General features: G+C 42.4%; 1 protein-coding gene across 1 annotated transcript; it reads right to left on the bottom strand.

The window, feature by feature from the left end:
* Positions 1 to 363: 363 nt before the first annotated feature.
* Positions 364 to 17,331, bottom strand: LOC121922598 (probable peptidyl-tRNA hydrolase 2). Its single transcript, XM_042452215.1, has 6 exons — positions 17,057 to 17,331; positions 16,900 to 16,974; positions 10,643 to 10,723; positions 8,613 to 8,710; positions 7,465 to 7,579; positions 364 to 4,900 (listed from the first exon to the last, which is right to left on the bottom strand). The coding sequence occupies exons 1-6, from the start codon at positions 17,162 to 17,164 to the stop codon at positions 4,811 to 4,813; spliced, it is 567 nt and encodes a 188-aa protein (XP_042308149.1). The 5' UTR covers positions 17,165 to 17,331; the 3' UTR covers positions 364 to 4,810.
* Positions 17,332 to 22,987: the final 5,656 nt, after the last annotated feature.

Genomic DNA, 22,987 nt, shown 5'->3' with positions numbered 1-22,987 from the left:
TAAGAGAGAGAAATGCACTAAGTAAATATATTTAACCTCCCACAGCAGAGGTGAACCATCCTTCACATCGGACAACTAGTTAGAACTTACTGGTTGTCACTCCAGCTGTGAACAAGGTTTGTGCCTTACAACCTTGCTTATCTTAAGGTGCATCTTCTTACAAACATCCTGATCTTAAAAGCATTTCTTTTAAGTGCCACTAGTTTCAGTGAAACCTTTGCATGCATCTGTGTACTCAGGACTTCAGCCAAAGCAGATACAATACCATGTCTGGCTTGTGACTGTCTAGAAATCTCACCACAATCTGTCAACACTAAGCTTTTTGCTTTTAAAGTTTCAAATTGTCATATAAAGCACCCTCTGGAAGCTTGCATACATTTTAATTATTATTTATACCGCACTTTCCATATACAAGAACCTCTTACAGAGTTTGGTAAGAAAAAATACAGTTCCACGCCCCCCAAGAAGCTGCTATCAGAATTTGGACAAAGTGACAAACAGAGGAAAGGTATACAGAGAGGAGAGGCAAGGAGCAAGACTGTGAACAGATCCAGTTAAACATATGGTAGTCTGGTTTCCCAATATTGGATGCAGACTCAAGGGTTACACAAACATTTTTGGCAAGCCATATTTAGCAAACTTTGAAAAAAATGCCTGATTCACTGTGCAATACCACCCATCTCTTCACCTTACCAGTGCTAAAGAAAAGTTCCTTTTTTGACTACAATGCCCAGCAAATCTATACTTGTAGTCCAACAAAATCACTTTTCCAGGCTCTGCAATTTATCTATAGTATATCAGAACTGAAGCTGCAGGCAGAGCAGCAGCCTATGAAGACTAATTAATGCAGTATCATCTTCCCATCAAGCGCTCAATGTAGTCCCAAAACAGTTTGGGGACGGCAACATATTCCCTGTTTCATACCAACTAAATGTTAAACACAGTGCTTGAGGGAACAGGGACGTGTGGGAGACGGGACCTCTGCTGTAGAAACAAAAAAGCGGCCAGAGAAGGAGAGCCATAATCACTGTATTAAGGCCAGGGTAAACAATGTTTGGGTGTCCAGATGTTGCAGCACTGCAGCTCTCAGTGCTCTTCTCCACTGGTGAGGGCTGTTAGGGGTTACAGTCCAACAACATCTGCATGGCAGCAGATTCCTATCCCTGCGTTTAGGCTGAAATCTTACATAAGTTAAGTCTCATTTTCACTTTAGCAAAAAAAAAAAAAAAAAAACACCTTTACTGTTACGAAAACAAGATCTGGCTGAACATTTGTTTTATCCCCATTCATTAATAGAACTTACACCACAGATGGGATCCCAGACCAGAAAAACCCAAAACACCTAAACCTTGACTTAATGTTGTTCTTTCCACATTTGTGCAAAGCTTGCTGTCTTCTGCCTGCCAGCTTGTTTTCACGTTCATAAACCCTTAAATGCCTGGTAATATGGAGCGTGAACGAGCAGCTTGCTCTGTCAGGGCTTGAAGCACCAAAATTCACCAGCTCAAAAGACCCATGGTAATTTGTTTCTTTACTTTGCTGCTACATAAAACTTCGTAAATTGTACACCCACCAGCGGGGCCTTGCATTATCAGTCACTCCACACCATCAGGGGGTTTATGACTCAGCTTGTAAACACTGTGTTGCCTTTTATTCCAAGAGGCTCTTAACCTAGCTGCAGTTTTTTGTCTTCTGGGTCTGTCTGTGATATGGGCTTCTGCCAGTAATTTGTGTCATGTTCTTAGGAAACACTTTACCAAAAAGGTGGGGGTTAGAGCAGGGGTAGGAACAGTGTAGCCGTCTGGATGTTGCTAACTATAGCTCCCATCGGCCTTCACCAGCATAGCAGAGGACAGGACATGTAGAGGACCACACAGTGTTCTCTCCTAGGGTAGAAACAGGCTAACAAATGCCTTTGTTACACCCTTCCCCCCAATTGCTCCCTTGTTGAACAATTCCCATTATCCCCCATCAGCAACAACTGGTATACCAGGAACTATATTGAATGCAATATAGTTGGATGACAAATTCCTCCTGCATAACATGCTGTGACCTGTTAAAGAGGGGCAGACTATGTAGCCTAGTCATAGCACTGTGTCATGCTTTGCACAATGGGACCCCTGTGAATGCAAAAAATGAGGCTAACAGGACCCATATTAAATGGCAGTGTCATGAACCCACATACTTCAGCGTATTCATGTCACTGCCATGTACTTATCTAGGATGTGACAATCCACAAATGATTGAATTTGTGGATTCGAAGGACAACTGTAATCTTTCCTATGCAAGTCGTAATGTTGCAAAGTTCCATTTTTTTTAGCTCTATGGCCCACTCACAGGTAATTACTGAAGCTACATTAGAAAAAATTTCAAAAAGAGGTTTGTCTTAAATCCAGAGCCTATATGATATGTTTTTCTTTAAATCATAACACAGAACATGGTATGTTGCAGGGAACACTAAGTGTGGCCTATATTTTTAAATAATTCCATGAATGCAAAGTTAGGAATGTAAAGCTTTTGTTCTCCCATCCACATGCTGAATTTCAGGTAGGTGGTTAAAAGATGCAGAAGGTCTGCCAAGAAACACTGGCAAAACCCATCATACAGTATCAGTTATCTGCAGTTTTTAGTTCCAAACAATTTTTAGGCAGCCAGCCATGGTCAAGATATTGATTTCCACCTGCTGAGTCAATGACCTCACTCTATGTCCCAAGGCAGCCTTCTCCAATCCAGTGTGCAACTATACTGTAGAGATAATGTAGATGGCACTACTTTAAGTGCTGGAACTCCATTCTATGGAATCCTGAGATCTATAGTTTTGCAAAAAGTTTAACCTTGCCAGCCAAGTGTGCTAGTGCCTCACAAAATGACAAATCCCAGGCTTGTGTAGGATGGAGCCATGGAAGTTAATGTGGTGTCAAACTAAATTATTTTCTACAATGCAGATACCACCCCTAGATGTGTTAAACTATCATTATCATCTGCACCCATTATGGCCAAACCTTGTGAAAGTGAGTTAAAAAACACAAACAAGACTGAATAATGCTGACTTAGATTTTCCTGCAAAATTGCAACCTGTCTCCATTGCAGCATTACCAGAAATCTAAAACAGCCATCTTTGGGTTCTTTAGCAATAACTAGAAGAAAAATTAAGAGGAAAATGGACAAAGCAAAGGGCTGTATGTTACAAGTTGCATTAAAGGTGAGGCTTGGAAATATTAATGGCAACTAGTTCAATGGACAGAAAAACAGTTACAAAAAGACCCGGATTAACATCCAGCTACTGCCACTCATCTAGTGTATTACTACAGGCCTCCTGCTCTCAATATATATTATTTCAGAAAGTGTGGCACAAACAATACTCTAGAGACATGCACTGGCTAGCAATTTGTATCCCTCTAGTTGTTTTGGACAACCACTCCCACCATGCTTGGCCACTGGGTGTGGTGGATGAGGCTGATGGGCAATATAGTCTTTCAACAAATGTAGGGCCACAGTTACCCCACCACTCTTTATGAATAAAAACATTAAGATTTGCTTAATGTTTTTTAACTTCCTCAGCTTTCAAAATGGCACTTTTGCAATTCCACTTGACCATCACACCAGTATTGGGGTGGGGGCAAAGTGTGGCACAGACATGCTGGCTTGTATCTATGAAGCAACAATCATAGGCAAACTGCTCTACTCCCTTCCTTGTTTTGTGATTCTTCCTAAAAGACTTTTTTGGGCAGAGTAATTGTGTCCCATTATGTGTAAGCATTCAAATTGTGTTTTAAATGAGCAAAGAGAAGAGGGAAGGACTGCCTCAGGAAAATCAACAAAGTTGCCTTCTCTGCAGCAGTCTTCCACTATAATCCATCCTCCTCATCCTGTTGCTTTAAAGCAGAAATAGGCAACTTGGCACTCTCCAGATGTTCAGATGTACTACCCATCATCTCTCACCACTGGCAATGCTGAGTAAGGCTGATGGGAGTTCCAGTTTAATAGCATCTAGAGGACCACACATTGTCTACCTCTCCTTCCAACCCTCCCAGTTTCTACTAAACAATATCTTATTCTTGGCTGTGGCCAGCACAACAATTTCCTAATTCAATGTTTATCCACTGACTGGAGAAATGAGAATACGGTACTAGTACAACAATTAAAATCCAACAGTTTAAAGCTATTTGGAAAGGATATCATGAGAAAGGAGACAATCCACAAAGAGGGGCAGAGTAAGATACAAGGGATTTCAACTACTACAAGGTGGACTTTTTGACTAAACACCAGGAAAACTATAGTTTCCTTAAGCAGTTAAAAACAATTCAGCAGCAGAATAAGCTGTCTGGAGGGGCTGCTGGATCTTCGATCAGTTCCTGCAACCATACTGCCACAAGACAAGACAGACACATGTCAGGGATGCTTAGGTACATCATATCCTCCTGCCATGAGGTATTAACACTAGATGAGCCTTCTATGGCTTTGCCACAGTGCCAGAAACAAAACAAACAAAAACCCAGGGAATGCCTGCATGGAATTTCACCTGGTTTCTAAAGTGGTACAGGAAATACAAATCCATCCTCTCACAGAGCCACTAGGGTGTACCCTAGAAATCCCACTGCAGTCGAACTGTACAGCCTCCGCCTCCTAAAAAGAGGGCACCCTCTTATAAAGGAAAGCTACCCCTTTTGGTTTCTCCATGCTGCCCAGATGGGCCTTGAGTGGTTGGCGGCAGGAGCTGCCTCATCCCCCGAAACACACAAATATACACACAATGGCTTGCCCAGGAACTCCCATGCCATGGTGACAGAGCCAAGCTCTAAAGCACTCCTCAGTTCAGCAGTTTGAGCTGCCCAGTCACTTGATTCACCATCTCTTCTTCTCCCACAATGGCCAGGACGGTGTGTGATCCAGCCGGAACCTGAAACAGGAAGGGAGACTGTGTGATGTAGTGTACCTTGGGCACTCTCTCAGCCTCAGAGGAAGGCAATGGCAAACTCACACTGAAGAAACATGCGAAGAAAAGACCATGATAGGGTCACCATAAGTCAGAAGTGACTTGAAAGTACAAAAAAAAAAATTCTTTTTATTGTTTTTATGTGTTGCTTCAGAATGTGGGCAGCCCTTGTGGGTTGGGAGGCGAGACAGAAATACTTAAATAGAGACTAGCAACTGGGACTCTAAAGTCTATAGCTCAGCATTGGGGAATGTGTGACCCTCTCTGATTTTCTGGACTTCTGTATATGTGTTATTGCATGTATATTAAAGGAAATAAGGTTAAGTATTGCGTGTGTATTAGATATTAAGGTAAGTGGTTTGCTGGGAGGGAGAAGGGCATTGCAGACTTGTGATTGCTTCAGCATTTAAATTGTACTTTTAAAGGCTGTGCAGTTATGGCAGAGTTAGAGAGAAATGAATTGATTAGTTAAGAGTTAGGCGTTAGAGCAGGGATAGTTGTTAGAATAGTCAGATTATATCAGAATTAAGTTTGTTCAGGATATGAGTGCAAAAGAGGAGCTAAAGCAAATACAGTTTGAGCCCTCTTATCCAGAATTCCAAAATTTAAAATTCTCCAAAAACCAAAACCATTTTCATGGGTGAATACATTTGCTTTCTAACGGCTGAGTGTGCGCAAATTTTGTTTCATGCACAAAATTATTTAAAATATTGTGTATAAAATTTCCTTCAGCCTATTATGTATAAGGTGTATAATAAACAAATGAATGTCATGTTTAGACTTGCATCCCATCTCCAAGGTATCTCATTGTGTGAACTGTGTACCTTCAAGTCAGTTCCGACTTACTGTGAGCCTAAGGCAGACATATCCCGGTGTTTTCCTTGCAGGATTTGTTCAGAGGGAGTTTGCCATTGCCCTCCCCTGAGAGCATGTGACCTAGCCAAGATCACCCATTGCGTTTCCATGGCTGAGCAAGGATTTGAACCCTGGTCTCCAGTCACAGTCTAATGCTCAAACCAGTACACCAAGGGAGACTCAACCTGTAGTTCAATTAATACAGTCAGGGGTCAGTTGATTAAAGAGTGGAATCTGCGAGGTATGTTTGAGGAAGGCTCATTAGAATAGGTATATAATCATGTACACAATTGTAACAACTAAACTAAAACACTGTGTTGTAACCACTTGTGTTTGAACCTCAAGTAACTGAATAGTTTCATTATTTTCTGTTAAATAAACATTTTGCTTCTGCACATGACTTTAGGGGTCACTACACTGAGAGCAGCTTATCAATAAGGTTAGGCACAGTATGAGCTGGCAGCAGTAGTACAATTGTGGGTGCAGTTTTTGGAGACTAGGGGGACTGGAAAGGAATCTGTACAAAAAGAGTCATAAAGGTGATTGCTACTAGAGATAACGGCAACTGTTTAAGCTGGGTTTTGTTCACAAAAGGTGGCAGGGGTGGGTTAATCAGAAGTCAGTTATCACACGTAGCAAAAGTTGTGAGATAAGTAGTGTTCTCCACACCTGTTAAAGCTGTCAGACAACAGTTCCCCACATCCCCAAACCAATGCTGATGGTAGTTGGGGTTGATGAGAGTTGAAAGCAAACATCTAGAGAGCCATGACTTTTCCACGCCTGCCATAGTTCTTACTGAAATATTCATGCAAAAAATGAACAGCAGCTTTCTTATTTATTTCAGTTATGAGAGGTCAAGAATTACCTCCTTAAGCATTTGTCTACAGAAGACCCAATATATGTTAATAATGTCTCAAAGGTTGGGACTCTAAAAATCAAAATCTGAATTTTTTTAAAAAAAATACAATTTCCAAAATCTGGCTAAATTGAAAAAGCATTGCCATTTGTGGCTTTCTGCTTGTAGAGATAGTATCTACAAGGTTGTAGCTGCATAGCTAGTTGTAGACTTCAGCATCTGATATCACCTAGTAGAACTCTTTTTAAAATGTAAAAATGGAAAGGCATTTTTGAAGTTTTGGTTAACAACATGAATAAAATAGCTAGTCTCCAAAAGTATAAGCCTGAGGGCAGGGAACCGTCTGACTAAAAGATTGTATGTACAGCGCTGTGTAAATTTACAGCGCTTTATAAATAAAGGTTAATAATAATAATAATAATAATAATAATAATAATAATAATAATACCAATATCCTTATTTTTGTATTTTTTTTAAATGGATCTTTTTAAAATAACGAAACTAGTCTGAACTACTGACCTAGAAAAAGCATTATAATGCTAAAACTTCTACATCCAGTACTGAGCAATTTTTGACCCTGATCTATGAACTGTCTTCTTTTACAAGCACTTAACAGAATTCCAGGTTTATATATATGTGCATAAAATGATTAACATGAGTATATACAAAAATTTCTTCATTCATAAGCACTGAAACAGATCAGCACTATCATCAGTACTGCTTGAGTTCTTGCAGAAAGCAAGAACTAGGTGTATTTCCTGAGCTCAAGATAATACCCCAGAGAACAATAAACGGTTAGAGTATCTGACCAATTTACCTGGGTTCTCCCTGCATCTTGCACTAGGTACGTTGGCAGTTCCAGGCTCAGGGCTAAGGCATGCAGCTCCAGCAATTGGTCAGTATTGGATCCCTGAAGTACAACTTTCTTGGCACTAAAAAGGGCAAAGCAAGCTTGCATGTCAGATCCCCTCCAAACAAAGCACTGTCCCTTCACCCAGAGTTGTGACAAAGGAGACCCCTGGACACAAGAAATTCCTTTGGAGGCCAAAAGTGGAGATTCTGTGACATCAACTCCCAAATGTCCTAATTAGAGGAGCCAATGGCCTGGTATGATGTGAACTGTACTAAAACAACATCATTTTGTAATGGGGCCATAGATTTTCTGTGCCTGTTCTGGGACCTGGAAATCTGTTTCTGAAGTGAGCAAAAATAAGCCTGGCTTTCTTCTAAGTGAACCCTTCCAATAGACATGGTGTCACACTGACACAGACTTAAAACCTTGCTAAGCTTCGACAGAAAAAGTCTCCTTCTTGTGGATAGAACTAAGAGGAACTCACCAGCCGACTCAATTTTTGCAGATTCCTCCCTTTCTCCTCAAGCCCCTTTTCCAGAGGTTCCCCAGCATTCCATAACAGATTTCTTGGCAGGCAGCACAAGGGCAAGGAGAAATTCAGTGAAAGTCACTCCCACCTCCCTCTGCTGGCAGGAGCACCCAGGGTGGGAGCCCTTCATGAGCTGAATGGGAAGCAAAGTCAGGATCCTGACATTAGGGTTTAGAACAGAAGTAGGGAACCACAGGCCCCTGATCCAGTTCCAATGCCTCCGAGTTCTTCCTGGAATTCCCTTTATAGCCAAACTTCCCGATGACATCACCTTTTGTGGGCTTTCCTCCAATTCTAAATGATTGAAATGCCTCTCTTAAGGCTTAATTATGGGCAATAAGAGTTTTAAGCCAAAATATGCTGCAAGATTTGGTCCCATCCTTTTGCTTTTGGCTCTGCCATCACTGGAATGCAACCCCCAAGAATTTCACTGAAACTGAATCTGGCCCTCAGGGTGAAAGAGGTTTCCCTCTGTGAGAGAAGGTTCTCCTGAAGGTTGTCCAAGCCACATCACCCAGCAGCATAACAAGTTTTTGAGCTCCCTTCCTCCTTGTGCCCCACTGTGAGTGCCTAGCTTGCTTACCCATGTTCATCCCACTGGTTGATTATGTCCCTCTGACTAGGCTTCTCTTGCATCAGCTGGAAGAGGCCAATGGCTGCGTGTCCCACCTGAGCAGCAATCTGCAAGGAGAAACACTGGGAAAATGACACATACAGCCTTCATGAAAGCTGATACAATCATGAATTTATTAAAGATGCAATCGAGACTCTTTGCTGTTTCTGCTGCTAATGTGGGCCCAAACTGAACCATCAAGTTTACTGGGTGACCTTTAGACCAGTGACTCTCTTTCAGCTTAATAGACCTCACAGGGCTGTTGTTGTTATTGTGACGATAAAGCGGGGAAAGAGGAGAGCTACATATGCTACTTTGCATGAACTGGAAGAAAATTCCAGGATTATTATTTTTTATTAGCATGGATGATAATGTCTTCCTACTTTTTTCTGAGCTCAGCTGGATGGAAAATGCTACTGGCTTGGCCACACATGAATTGAGTGGAAAACAAATTTCCCCAGCTATAGCATACTACTATTGAGCTTTTTCTGTTGAAATGCAATGGTGTTTGGGAATGCTTTGGTTATGAATGGCCAATTCTGAGCAACCAGGACCCGAATTCAGTAAGGGACTTACATCTTTGTAAGTGGACTTACATCCGTAGGAAACAGAATAAAACAGTTTCATAACGTTCATATGCAACAAGGGGTTGTTGTGACATTACTACTCAGAGAGATCCTGAGCACTTCTACATAGCTAATCATATGTACAATTAAGCAACGTAGACCATGATATAGAATTGTGACCTAACTTTACAAATGACCTGCCCCTGGCAGAAAAGTAAGATATGTGAACTAGTGTGTCGATATGGATCTACACAGCTCCCTACATTTCTGGATTCTGCTTGGAGACTTGACTATAGGAAAAGGTCCCTCATGATGAACACTTTTAAAAGTTTTTCACTTCTCTACTGTGCAAAAGGTTAACATAGATGACCTGTGGAGAAAAAAATTCAAAATAATCAAGGAATTAATTTTGCTACACTGCTTTTCTCAAAATAACCACATACATCTGCAGCAACAGAGGTGTGGCTACAGAAGGAAAATGCCATTACCTGGAGGGAGAGCTTGGAAAAGTTACCATCTGGGACTACAACAACCAGAATCTGCCACGTGTATGTTCAGGTTGGCTACACGTAGTCCAAAAGTTTTTTTCTTCCCCAAGCCCTGATGACAGGATATATTTTGGCAAGTAATTTCTTGAAATTACAAGGCAATTAAGGGCCTGAACAGACAGGCCAAAATACAGCTGCTTCAGGTCACTTTGGAGGTATACTGTTTAAACGTTGCATGCATCCTAAGAGGCGGAAGCAACACCAAATCCACGCTCCAGTTCTAACGACTGGAGCATGGCTTTGGCACAGCTTCTGGCCTCTTAACATGCATGTATCATTTAAACAGCATACCTCCAAAGTGACCCGAAGCAGCTTCAGTTTGGCCTGTCTGTTCAGGCCCTAGGTTTGTATGTTTGGATCATAAATACTAGAGGTTCTTTTAGCAATACCCAAGAGTAATTTCTGTGCTTCAGTCCACATATTTATCATAAAAGATGAACCCAATTAAGGGTGCTGTTGCTTTCACTTTCCTTTAGCTTTGTGCAGGTCCCTGAACTACAGTGGTACCTCGGGATACGAAATACCCAGGTTACGAATTTTTCGGGATACGAAAAAATCCCATAGGGATTCGCGGCTTTTTTCCCCATTAGCGCCTATGGCAATTCGGCTTACGAAGGTTTTTCGGGTTACGAAATTAGCCGCGGAACGAATTAATTTCGTAACCCGAGGCACCACTGTATATAAACCAGGTTTGGGCAATCTGGCCATACAGACAGTTTTGAACTGCATCTCCCATAATCCCTTATTAGTTAGGGCTGATGGGAGCTGTTGCCCAAAAGCATCTTACAATCCATGGTTACTGATTCATGGTAGAAATTATAAAGCAACTGAAGAGCTAAAAGAGTTGCTACCCCTGGATAACAACGATTATAACTGAAAATTTTACCTTTCCAGCTCCCATGGATAGATCCATGTTAACCACAAAGACCATTTTGTAGTAACCGCTTCCTTGTGCATCGTCTTCCTCCTGGAAAGAGAGTTTGATACTAAGTCAGTTTCCCACAGTAGTACAATCACTTACCTGAACTGTATGAACCAGTGTGATGTAGTGGTCAGTGTGTCTAAGACTCGGGACTTTACTGGGTAACCAGGGATCAGTCACCAACTCTCAGCCCAAGCTACTAAGCTGCTATGAGAATGAGTTGCGGATGTGGGGAGGGGACCATTTACAGCACCTTGAGCTCCTTTGAGGAAAGTCAGAAGATGCATGTAATAAATATTTTAAAATATACATGGGTGCTTTAGATCAGCCACAGATATCCAGGTTGTTACCTGCAGAAAAATGTCCATCAGGCTGATGGGTACAATAGGAAAGGCACAGGCCTTTTTTGTGTGTGTGCTGGCCCAGCCTGGCTTTCTACAGAAGATATGTCTGACCAGTTCCCCTTCTCACTGTTTTTAAAATGAGCTTTAAAGATCTCGATGTTTCGGTCTTTTTTTTTTAGCTGAATGTTAATTCTTGTCTGAGTTTTATAAGATGTAGTTTTTCCTTATTTAGTTTTTTACTTTCAATGGCCTGTTCCAGACTGCCAAAATAAAGCTGCTTCGGGTCTCTTTGGAGATATGCTGTTTAAATGATGCATGCACCCTAAGAATCCGGAAGCTGCACCAAAGCTGGACTCCAGCGCTTAGGAATGGAGTGTGGCTTTGGTGCGACCTCCGGACTCTTAGGACCCATGCATCATTTAAATAGCATACCTCCAAAGAGACTCGAAGCAGCTTTATTTTGGCAGTCTGTAACAGGCCAATGTATTGGAATGGAAGGCGTATGATACTGATGTTATTTTAATTTCTATTGTTTTACATTTTTTATTTTAATAAACCACCCTGAAAAGGCATCACCTTGAAAGGTGGAATAAAAAAGTAAATAAACAAAATCTTTGAATAACTAGTGACATTTTGTTCAGTTGATGGTGCCATGGCCCATTCTGCTTAAGAAGCTGCCTTTATTCAAAGTCACACCACTGGTTTGTCTGCTACAGTGACTGGCAGGACTTCTTTGGAGTTCTAGAAATAAGATTTCTTCCCAACATTAGGTGAAGAGCCTGGACACTGAACCTGACCGCTCCACCCTGCCAAGCATGTGCTGTACCACTAAGTTATGGTCCTTTGCCACTTTCAGAGGTGTGGATTAACATCCAGGATGCATCCACATTGTGGTAATAATCCAGGTTGAGACCACTTTAACTGTCATGGCTCAATGCTATGGGATTCTGAGAACTGTAGTTTGGTGCTCTCTAACAGAGAAGGCTAAATGTCTCACAAAACTACAAATCCCAGGATTCCACTACACTGTGCCATGGCAGTTAAAGTGGTGTCAACCTGGATTATTTCTGCAGTGCAGCCCAGAGGTTCCCACTGCTCCTTCAGAAGGAGGCTTTAAAAATTTAAATGAAAAATAAATTGATCCTTGAACCTCAGTGACAATCAAGCTGGAATTCTGCTTTGCCATAAAAAATAAGCTAAGGAAAACTCTAAGGTTAATCTGACACACAATCTGCGCTATCAGCTAAACAGAGAGAACAATTCAAAGACAAGTGAACCCAAACTATATTATTTACACACAACAGGCCCTGAGCAGGTGGATTTGCTCATCTGTGCTGCAATCTCTCTCCTGGATGAGTTAGTTCCTCCAAAGCTGAATACACCATGCGACTATTCTGAACTTGCTAATCAGGTCTCACCAGAGATAGGGACAAGCATTTCTCCCCATGGAGAGAAGAGACAGTTGATTCTCAAGAGGCTGTCAGAAACAAAGGCCAGGGGTGAAAAGAAGATCTCAGAAGCCCCTGGTTTTTGCTGTTTTGAGTGTCATAGCACATACAAATTCCCTGCTCCCCCATGTCAGGATGAGACCATTTGCTTCAGTTAGGGAAACAGTTGGCTTTAGTTCTTAGTAGAAACTCCTAAAATCAGCCTTTAGGATTCCAAGTAAATCTACATCTGAGTGAATGTGTGAGAAAGATGATTACAAAATGACCCTTTGTTGTTGTTGTGCACCTTCTGGTTTCCAATTTATAATGGCCCTAAGGCAAATCTGAGAGCCAGTATGGCACAATGGTTTGAGCGTAGGACTGATGCCTCTCCTGGCCATGAACCTCCCTGGGTGACCTGGGCAAGTCACACTCTCTCAGCCTCAGGGGAAAGCAATGGCAAACCTCTTCTGAAGAAACGTGCCAAGAAAACTCTGTCATAGGTTTGCCTTAGGGTTGTCATAAGTCGGAAACAACTACAGCAATCTATCTATCTGGTACATGTAAATACATTCATTTTGTGCATATGATATTGTCATTTAAAGGTATAATTTTAATTTTACTAGTTGTTTATGCAACAACAATTCAGGGATATATGGGAATTATGATTTATGAGAAACATTAGTACAAGGATTCTGTGTAGTGTGGTATGGGAGGAGGTCAATGAAGAGGGGTGACACCATGAGAGACAGCTAAAGGCCCAGGAGGAGGCGGATGGAGGAGGAACATACCTGTTCCTCCTCTTTCGGGCCATCCTGGGCCTTCAGGGAAGTCTCACCCCCAGAAGGTGAAAGTCCCGCCCCCCCGCCCCGGAGGTTGTCCGTCCCCCCCCCCCCCCGGACACCGGGCAACACTCAGTGCAGGAGCACCTTTGTGTTTGGACACTTGATCTCTAAAAAGTTTGCCATCACTGGACTAAGACATTGGAGGACCAGGGTTCAAATCCCCACTCGGCCATGGAAACCCACTGGGTGACCTTGGGTGAGTCACACTGTCTGAGTTTCAGAGGAAGGCAAAGGCAAACAGCCCTCTGAACAAATCTTGCCAAGGTAATTCCATGATAGGTTTGCTTTAGGCTTGTCATAAGTCAGAAATCACTTGAAGGCACACAACAACAAGCTACTCAACACTTTCTTTCTCTCAGTCTTCTCACAAAAAGAAAAGGGTGTTCAACCTGAGGAAAATGGAGCAGAGGACACAACAGAGGAAATTCAGCACGTAATACCGTAAGTAAAGAGATAGTACAGGAATACCTGGTTAATCTAAATGAATATAAGTCTCCAGGACCTGAGGAACTACATCCAAGGGTACTAAAAGAACTGGTAAATGTAATATTGGAGCCATTGGCAATGATCTTTGAAAACTCCTGGAGAACATGAGAAGTCCCAGCAGACTAGAGGAGGGCAAACCGTGTCCCCATCTTCAAAAAGGGGAAAAAAGAGGATCCAAACAATTATCGTCCAGTTAGTCTGACATCAATACCAGGAAAGATTCTAGAGCAGATCATTAAACAGAGAGTCTGTGAACATCTAGAAGGCAATTCCATAATCACCAAAGTCAACATGGGTTTCAGAGAAAGAAGTCATGCCAGACAAATCTTATCTCTTTTTTTGATAGGATTACCAGCTTGGTAGATGAAGGGAATGCTGTGGATATAGCATATTTTGATTTCAGTAAGGCTACTTTGACAAAGTGCCCCATGATATTCTTGCAAACAAGCTTGTAAAATGTGGATTAGACAAAGCAACTGTTAAATGGATTTGTAATTAGTTGACCAGCCAAACCCAAAGGGTATTCAGCAATGGCTCCTTTTCATCCTGGAGAGAAGTGACCAGTGGGGTCCCACAGGGCTCTGTCCTGGGCCCAGTGCTATTCAACATCTTTATCATGACTTGGATAAAAGAATAGAAGGCATGCTTATCAAATCTGAAGATGACACCAAATTAGGAGGAGTAGCTAATACCCAGAAGACAGGATCAAAATTCAAGATAACCTTCATAGATTAGAAAGCTGGTCCAAAGCTAAGAAATTGAATTTCAACATGGAGAAATGTAAGGTACTGAACTTAGGCAGAAAAATGAAATGCACAGAAATGCGATGGGGGACACCTGGCTTAACAAGACTACATGTGAAAGGGATCTAGGAGTCCAATAGACGACAAGTTGAACATGAGCGAACAGTGTGATGTGGCAGCTAAAAAGGCCAATGCCATTTTAGGGTGCATCAATAGATGTATAGTCTCTAGATCAAGGGAAGTAATAGTGCCACTCTATTCTGCTCTGGTCAGGTCCCACCTAGAATACTGTGTCCAGTTCAGGGCACCACAATTTAAAAAGGATGTGGAGAAACTGCAGCATGTCGAAAGGAGGGCGACTAAAATGGTGAAGGGTCTGGAAACCATGCCCTATGAGGAAACTTAGGGAGCTGGGGATGTTTAGCCTGGAGAAGAGAAGGTTAAGAGGTGACATGATAGCCCTTTGCAAGTATTTGAAGGGATGTCACATTGAGGATGGAGCAAGCTTGTTTTCTGCTGCTCCAGAGAATAAGAACGGAGCAATGGATGCAAGCTATAGGAAAAGAGCTTCCAGCTCAACGCTAAAACAAACTTCCTGACTGTAAGAGTTGTTCAACAGTGAAATATGCTTTCTCCGGAGGTCTGTAAACAGAGGCTGGATGGCCATCTGTCACTCACAGGGTGTGCTTTGATTGTGTGTTCCTGCATGGCAGTGGGTTGGACTGGATGACCCTTGAGGATGGGTCCCTTCCAATTCTATGATTCAAACTACAGTCATCCCTCCATATTTGCGGCTTTGATATTTGCAGATTTGATTATTCACAGATTTCATTAATATGTTCTCTCAAGGACTGTCTAGGTTCTCCAGTGCAACTCTGTGATCAACTTTAACTAACAGTTGCAATGAAAGACTATTTGTAGCTACTCCAGTGCCATTCAGTGGTCAGTGTATGTTGGACATTGACCACAGAGTTGCACTGGAGGACCTAGAGATTCCTAGAGAGGTGTCCTTCAGGTAAAAACATGGTGTTTTTATTATTTGCGGGTTTTCCATATTCACGGGGGTCTTGTTCCCCTAACCCTAGCGAATATGGAGAGACAACTGTACATATGTGACTTGACTCTGGGTTTATGACACATTACGAGTAGTTTTTTGATCTCCGTTGTTTGCTTTTCTCACTTTCAGTACATTTTTGTGTACCTTCTATAAATACTCACTCAAGAGTGACCACAAAAAACCACTCTGCACAAATCTTGCCAGGAAAACTCCATCGTGGGATCCCCTTGGGTCAGAAAGGTCTTGAAGGCAGACAACACACCTGCACTTAACATCAGCCCAGAAAAAACAACAACACTGTTTCATCAGTTTGGTCCCCAATTTCACAAGAGGCTGAGGCTTAAGAGAATCCTTGGCAATAGTTGTGACATAAATCAGTAACAAAAATTAAAATTATACCTTTAAATTAACAATTAAATTTGTTCCCCAGTTCCACAAGGGGCTGGAGTGGAGAGAGGACTGCATGCTGCACATGTTCGAGAACATGCTTGGCAACATAAACATCTTTGTTGCTGTAAGTCATTTCTGACTTACAGTGACCATAATAAGGCAAATTTCATGGGGTTTTCTTAGCACGTTTCTTCAGAGGACATTTGCCACTGCCTTCCTTGGAGGTTGAGAGAGTGTTACTTGGCTCGGGTCACCCAGCTGATTTCCATGGCCAAACTGGGATTCAAACTCTGGTCTCTATAAAGTCACAGCCCAACACTCAGACCACAGTCCCACACCGACTCTTGATATAAACTAGTAGCAAAATTAAAAGGACACCTCCAAATGATAATTAAATTTGCTCCTCAATTCCACAAGGAGCTGCTGGCGTGGAAGGGAGGACCACACTCTGCACATGCTCAGGACCACCATGCGTGGCCATCCTTGTCACTTAAACAACTGGCAAAGCTAAAAATGACACCTTTAAAAGACAAATTCACTTTTGAGCATGTGCAGAGCAGAGTCCTCCCTCGTGTGGAATTGGTGTGACCTAAACAACCAGCAAAATTAAAATGATACTTTTAAATGACAATTAAATTTGCTCCCCAATTCCACAAGAGGGAGAATGGCACTCTGCACATGCTCAGGAGCACACCTGGTAATGAGTGTGACCTCAGCCACTACCAAAATGAAAAAGATACCTTTAAATTACAAGTACGTTTGTTCCCCAGGTCCACAAGAGGGCTGCACTCTGCACATGCTCAGGAGCACGCTGGGTGCCAGGAGGAGGAGGAAGAGGAGGAGGAGACTTGGGAGGGGCAGAACTAGTGCGGGGGGGAGGCAGAAGCCACAAAACGAAGGAGGAGAGGGAGGGAGGGAGAGGAGGCTACCTGGGAGTCGAGGCCGCTGCTGAAGTAGAGCTGGGCCGCCGCCTCGGCCGAGCGGCCTCCAGTGAGCGCCAAAGCCTGCGAGAGAGAACGAAGGAGAATGAGCGCGCGGCCTAAGCCCTCCTCCTCCTTCCCGCCCGCCGCCAGGCCCCCGACCCACCCTCCGGGCCGCCGCCTCAGGGATGCCCAGCTCCAGCAGCGGCGCCACCAGAGACTCCTCCAGCTCGGACTCCGGCGGCGGCGGCGGTGGCTGCTGCTGAGACTCCATTCTTCCCAGCTGCCGGCGCTCTGCCCGCCTATTGGATGCTCGCGCTGCCTCCTCGCCCAATCAGAACTCCCTCGCCCTTAGCGTCATCGCCCTCTCACCACCAATAGCCCCGCCCGGATTCGAAAGGGAGATGGGAGGCCTCTCTGATTGGATGATCGCGATTCCTTCCCTCCGGTCCAAGTGACGGTTTGAGACCGTTGCAACTGCCCCGTGACCTCAGCGCGCTAGGGAATCGTGGGAAATGTAGTTTTGAGAGACATTTAGCCTTTCCTGTCACAATAGATGATGATGATGATGATGATGCTAATATAAATAAATAAATTTTAAAATGAAATAAATAAAATGCCCCTGGGACCAATAATAATAATAATAATAAAAAATAAAATATAAATAAAATAATAAATTAAAAATAAATAATAAAAATGCAATATATAAATACAGAAGGTCCCCTGCTGGGACCAATAATAATAATAATAATAATAATAGATATTTATTTATTTTTATCCCGCCTCTCCGACAGGATCGAGGCGGCTCACAACAGTCATAAAATACAATATAAAATGCACCATACATCATAAAAATACATCCCAGTGTCTCCTCCCTCCTAAAACAGTACAAGAATTATTGCATATTAAATAATAATAATACCAATAATAATAAAAATACCATTTTAAAACAATCAAGAGATATAGGTTTCTTGGGCTGTTCTGTATAGTAGTCCGAATCAGTGGTAGACCAAGTAGATTATTCATGGAAGGCATGTCAGAAAATACCTTGACAGCCTTATTATTATTATTATTATTATTATTCGTGTGTTGTGTTGTGCCTTCAAGTTGTTTCTGACTTATGACGACCCTAAACTAAAGCGAACCTTGTGAGGTTTGTGGGGTTTTTTTTGGCAAGATTTGTTCAGAGCGGGTGGTTGCCTTTGTCTTCCTCTGAGGCCGAGAGAGTGTGACTTGCCCAAGGTCACCCAGTGGGTTTACATGGCCGAGCCAGGATTCGAACCCTGGTCTCCAGAGTTGTAGTCCAGCACTCAAAACACTACACCATGATGATGGAATAATACCTTGCAAAACCACAAATCCCAGGATTCCATAGCACAGAGCCGTAGCAATGAAAGCGAGGTCAAACTAATTAATAGTCTGACACCACTTTAATTGCCATGGCTCCATCCTATGGAATCATGGGATTCGTAGCTTGTTGTGGCACCAGAGCTGTTGACAGAGAAGGCTAAATGCCTCACAGAACTACAAATCCCAGGATTCCATAGCATTCAGACAGGACAATTAAAGCCATGTCAAACTGTATTAATTCCTTTGACACTGCTTTATGACTCCATGCTATGGGCTACCTTGCAAAACTACAGATCCCAGAGGTCCATAGCACTGAGCCAGGGAAGTTAAAGTGGTGTCAAAGTGGGTTACTTCTGCAGCCTTAGAAACACTGGAAGGGTAGGCCAACCCGTTCTGAGGTAGAAGGAACAGAGTTGCCACCATCTTTTCCCTCTCTCACACCGAAGGCCTTCCTGCCCTTTGGCCCCTTTGAACAGTACAACCAGCAAATGGTTTTTGGTTTCTACAGAGAGTGGGAAGGAAGGGAGTTGAGCAAGATGGCACAGTGACCAGATATGTCCTCGCAAAGGAGGACAAGGCACTGGTGGATGGATGAGATTCAAGAAGGACGTGACCAAATAAGAACTCAAAATACTTATATAAAGATAAATCCATGCTTCTTAGTCATGCTCAAAATGGAGGGCCTTTTGGAACTCCTCCTGGAAAGAAAATAAAAGCTGAAAAGACTCGTATAAATGTAAATTCCTGCTTCTTAGCCATGCTCAAAATAAAGGAGCTTTTGGGATTTCTTCTGGAAGGAAAACAAAAGCTGAAAACAATAAAAGAAATGTAAATTCATGCTTCCCAACCATGCTCGAAATGGAGGACCTTTTGGTATTCCTCCTGGACAGAAAATAAAAGCTGAAAATACTCATAGAAATGTATGTTCATGCTCAAAACGGAGGACATTTTGGAATTCCTCCTGGACAGAAGTGTGAAATTGAGGACATTTCCTGGAAAAGGAGGATGTCCTCCTTTTGTCACCCTGGCAGATGGGGAGGAACAGAGGTTGAGGAGGTTGCTTTATTGTAAAAGTAATGTACGCCCTCCCGTGGCCTTAAAAAAAAGGTCTGTCCTAGTTACTTGCTTTCTATGCCTGCATCTGCACTGCAGAAAAAATGGTTTGACATCACTTTAGATTGCCATGGCTCTATGCTGTGGAATTCTGGGATCTGTCGTTTGGTGAGGTATTCAGCCTTCGCTGTCAGAGAGCTCTGATACCTGCTTGTTGTGAGCCTTCAAGTCATTTCCAATTTATGGCAGCAGCCCTTAAGCAGACCTATCAATGGGTTTTTCTGGCAGGATTTTGTTCCTCTGAGGCTGAGAGAGTGTCACTTGCCCAGGGTCACCCAGAGGATCTCCATGACCGAGCTGGAAATTGAACCCTGGTCTCCAGAGTCCAGCACTCAATCCACTACACCATGCTGACACTGGTGCCACAAGAAACTACAAATCCCAGGATTCCATAGCATTGAGCAGTAGACTTCATTATTTTTGCAGTGCAGATGCAGCCAATGATGGTAGCAAATAAGCTGAATTGCTTGTTGTGCTGCTGGTTGCTTTTTCCATTACTTTCTTCAATTAAAGAAAAAGCCCTGAAGATTGCTAAGAGAAGGATATAAAACCATACATTCCTGTAAAAATGAAGACTGAAGGCAACATTTGGAAGCTGCTAGAAACCCAAGGAGTTTATCACATGAAGGAGATCTGACGTTTATCCTGTGAATATCCTGGGAAAATCATGTAATTATGCAAAACGATTTCACACATCGCCAAACCCCACCATTAAAACGGTCACAAAGAAGCATTAACATGCATCTTTTTACTTTCAGATTTTCAGCAACAATGCATTTCCGATATCACTTTATTTGTACAATTGCGTGTGATAATCATTTGCACAATTACTCACCATTTTCACTTTATTTGCAGGATGCTTTAAATGCACTTTAATCTCTCTTTCATGTCGAAATTAGCCCCAGTGCGATAAACTCCCAAGACTCATTACATCAATAAAGGATTTGTTTACTTTTTACCTTCTTAAATATGTAGTACAGTGGTTTGAGTGTTGGACTATGACTCTGGAGACCAGGGTTTGATTCCCAGCTTGGCCATGAAACCAAGGGTGGCCTTGGGCAAGTCACAATCTCTCAGCCTCAGGGGAAGGCAATGGCAAATAGGCTTTGAACAAATCTTGTCAAAAAACCCAACAACAACCCATTATAGGTATGCCTTAGCGTCATTAGTTGAAAATGACTTGAAGGTACACAATAACAACCAAACCATCATCACCCTCCCCTAAATAACTTTTTAATTAACGTATGTGTGTGACTAGGTGTATCAATAAACATACCCAGAGTCTGTAGAATCAGTACGTGGAGAGATCTTGTAGCACCTTTGAGACTAAAGGTGCTACATGATCTCTCTACATACCCAGGGATAGCTGTGTTGGCCATATAGCAAAGTACAGTAACATTAAAAATTCACAAAACAGTAGTACCTTTATTGCAAAATGTATTTTTAGCATTTTGGTTGGTCTTATAAAGGTATCGTTTTGTGGATTTTGGATGTTATTGTACTTTATGGGCATCAGTATAACTTGTAACCCACGTCTCTTGTGACTTCTAATTCATATCTCTTTGGCCAAGGAGGCAAGAACTTGCCAATTATTAGCTGAATTCTCTGATAATTTTGCAATATTTGGCTAAAAGGGGGCTAAGTAGGACTGCTCCACCTTTGGCTTGCCACTCAGTTGCACATCTGAACACATTCTCGCAATAACAGGCTGCGATAGGACAGTTGTTCTTCAGGTTGTCCAGGCCCAAGATGTAAGCCAAAAAGATGCTGGGAATCAAGGCTTGGAGCCTGGTTTTAGTACCACAGCTCAGTTCTGGAAGTAACCACAATGATGTGCAGAGTGCCTTCACCTAGGCAGACTGTATTTCCTTGAGACAAAAACAGGATGGCAAAAACAGGACGAGGTTATGTAATATTCTGTATTCCCAGAAAAACTAAATAATATTCTGTATGTAATATTCTGTATTCCCAGAAAAACTAAACGACAATAACACAAGTTTTATTGCGTGAACCTATTGAGCTAACCATTATTCTTCAGTGACAGAACTCATACAAAAATGTAGGGGGACGTAGAAGAGGATTGGATTTCACCATGACCATGCCATGAATATTTCTCTGAGGAAGCAATCTTACACAGCAAATTTCAGTCTTTCAACACCTTATCATAAAACGTCTCACACTCCATGACACAATTCTGTTTGCTTTTGATAACTACAGTTTCGAACAGGGATCTCCACACCATTTTTGCTACGTAACAGGGCGTTTTTTTCTTGAAAACAGAACAAAATTGTCATTTAGATTAAAACAACAAGATGGTTTGGAAATACAGCACTGTCCTGTTCAAAACGACACATACCGTATGGTCAGCCTACCTTTACCTCCTTACTTACAATCTAAACCGAATCCAGCTGGAAGTAGGGATTCTGCATGGGAAGATAGGACTTGGATGGAGCCTTGAAACTTGTTGCAGCTTGTTTTAAAAATTAAAGACTAGGCAGGTATTTCTCGAATCTGCGAGCAGCACACTGTGATGAAAGCTGATTCCACACAGAGTTGTTTACTTTACTTGTTGTTATGTGCCTTCAAGTTCACTCTGACTTACAGTGACCTGTCATATGGTCTTTTTGGCCAGATTTCTTCTGAGAGGTTTGTATTGCCTTCCATTAAAGATGAGAGAAAGTGATTTGACCCAGGTGACCTAAGGGTTTTCTGTGGCTGAGCAGGCTTCATTCCTGGAGTCCTAGTCCAACACTGAAACTAGTACATCATGCTGACAGTGTGGATGCAGCCAAAGGCCACGTTTACCCACCCCTGATCTGAAAGATCCTACTCCTTATTGTTCAAGGACCAGCTGGGGATGAAAAGTGAAACAGGTAATACTGTGAAAAGATAGGGTGGAACAGCATGGGAGAGGGCAAGGGAACAATGGGCAAGATCCAAAACACACTGCAGAAATAATCCAGTTTGAGACCGCTTTAGCTGTCTTGGCTTGATGCTAGAGAATTCTAGGAACTGTAGTTTTCTGAGACATTTAGCCTTTTCTATCAGAGAGCTCTGGTGTCACAATAAACTACAACATGGAGCTAAATTGTACTGTCAGCCTTAGCTGGCATAGACACATTGAGTCAATGGAATTTACCTAGGTGTTGATGTACCATTCAACAATTGATCCCATGGGTCAGTTCTAGTGAAGGCTAAACAACAGGACTGAACGAAACTACTGGGCACAGATGTAAATCAGCAGCATCAACATGTTACCGAGTATGGATTTATATAAAATTTTGGGTGATATGCGGTCTGAAGCCATGACCCCTGACTGACCCCACAGCAAGCTGCCATTAACCTAAAAGCGAGCAGACCACAGAGACAGCTGCCTTGCAAAGGCATAGTCTCAGGATTCAAACCTGTCAGAGGAAGTTTTGGGAGTTGCTAACCAGATTTGCAGAGACCTCTGCAAGGAAGACAATAGATGTGGCTTCCTTCCTAATGAGCCAGTGATTAACTCAGCCATCAAGGTATCTGCTCTCCTGAAAAGTGCCAGACCTCTTACATTGTACAGCCATTGTTTAACTTTAGGCTTAGACAAAGATAAGTCATCAATGCCTTTGTCCAGCAGGCAGCCATAGCCTGAGGA

This window comes from Sceloporus undulatus, chromosome 2, assembly GCF_019175285.1.
Source record: "Sceloporus undulatus isolate JIND9_A2432 ecotype Alabama chromosome 2, SceUnd_v1.1, whole genome shotgun sequence".
In the NCBI taxonomy this organism is placed as follows: Eukaryota; Metazoa; Chordata; class Lepidosauria; order Squamata; family Phrynosomatidae; genus Sceloporus; species Sceloporus undulatus.
The sequence above is the reverse complement of the archived record's forward strand: the minus strand, read 5'-3'. Positions and strand labels throughout refer to the sequence as shown.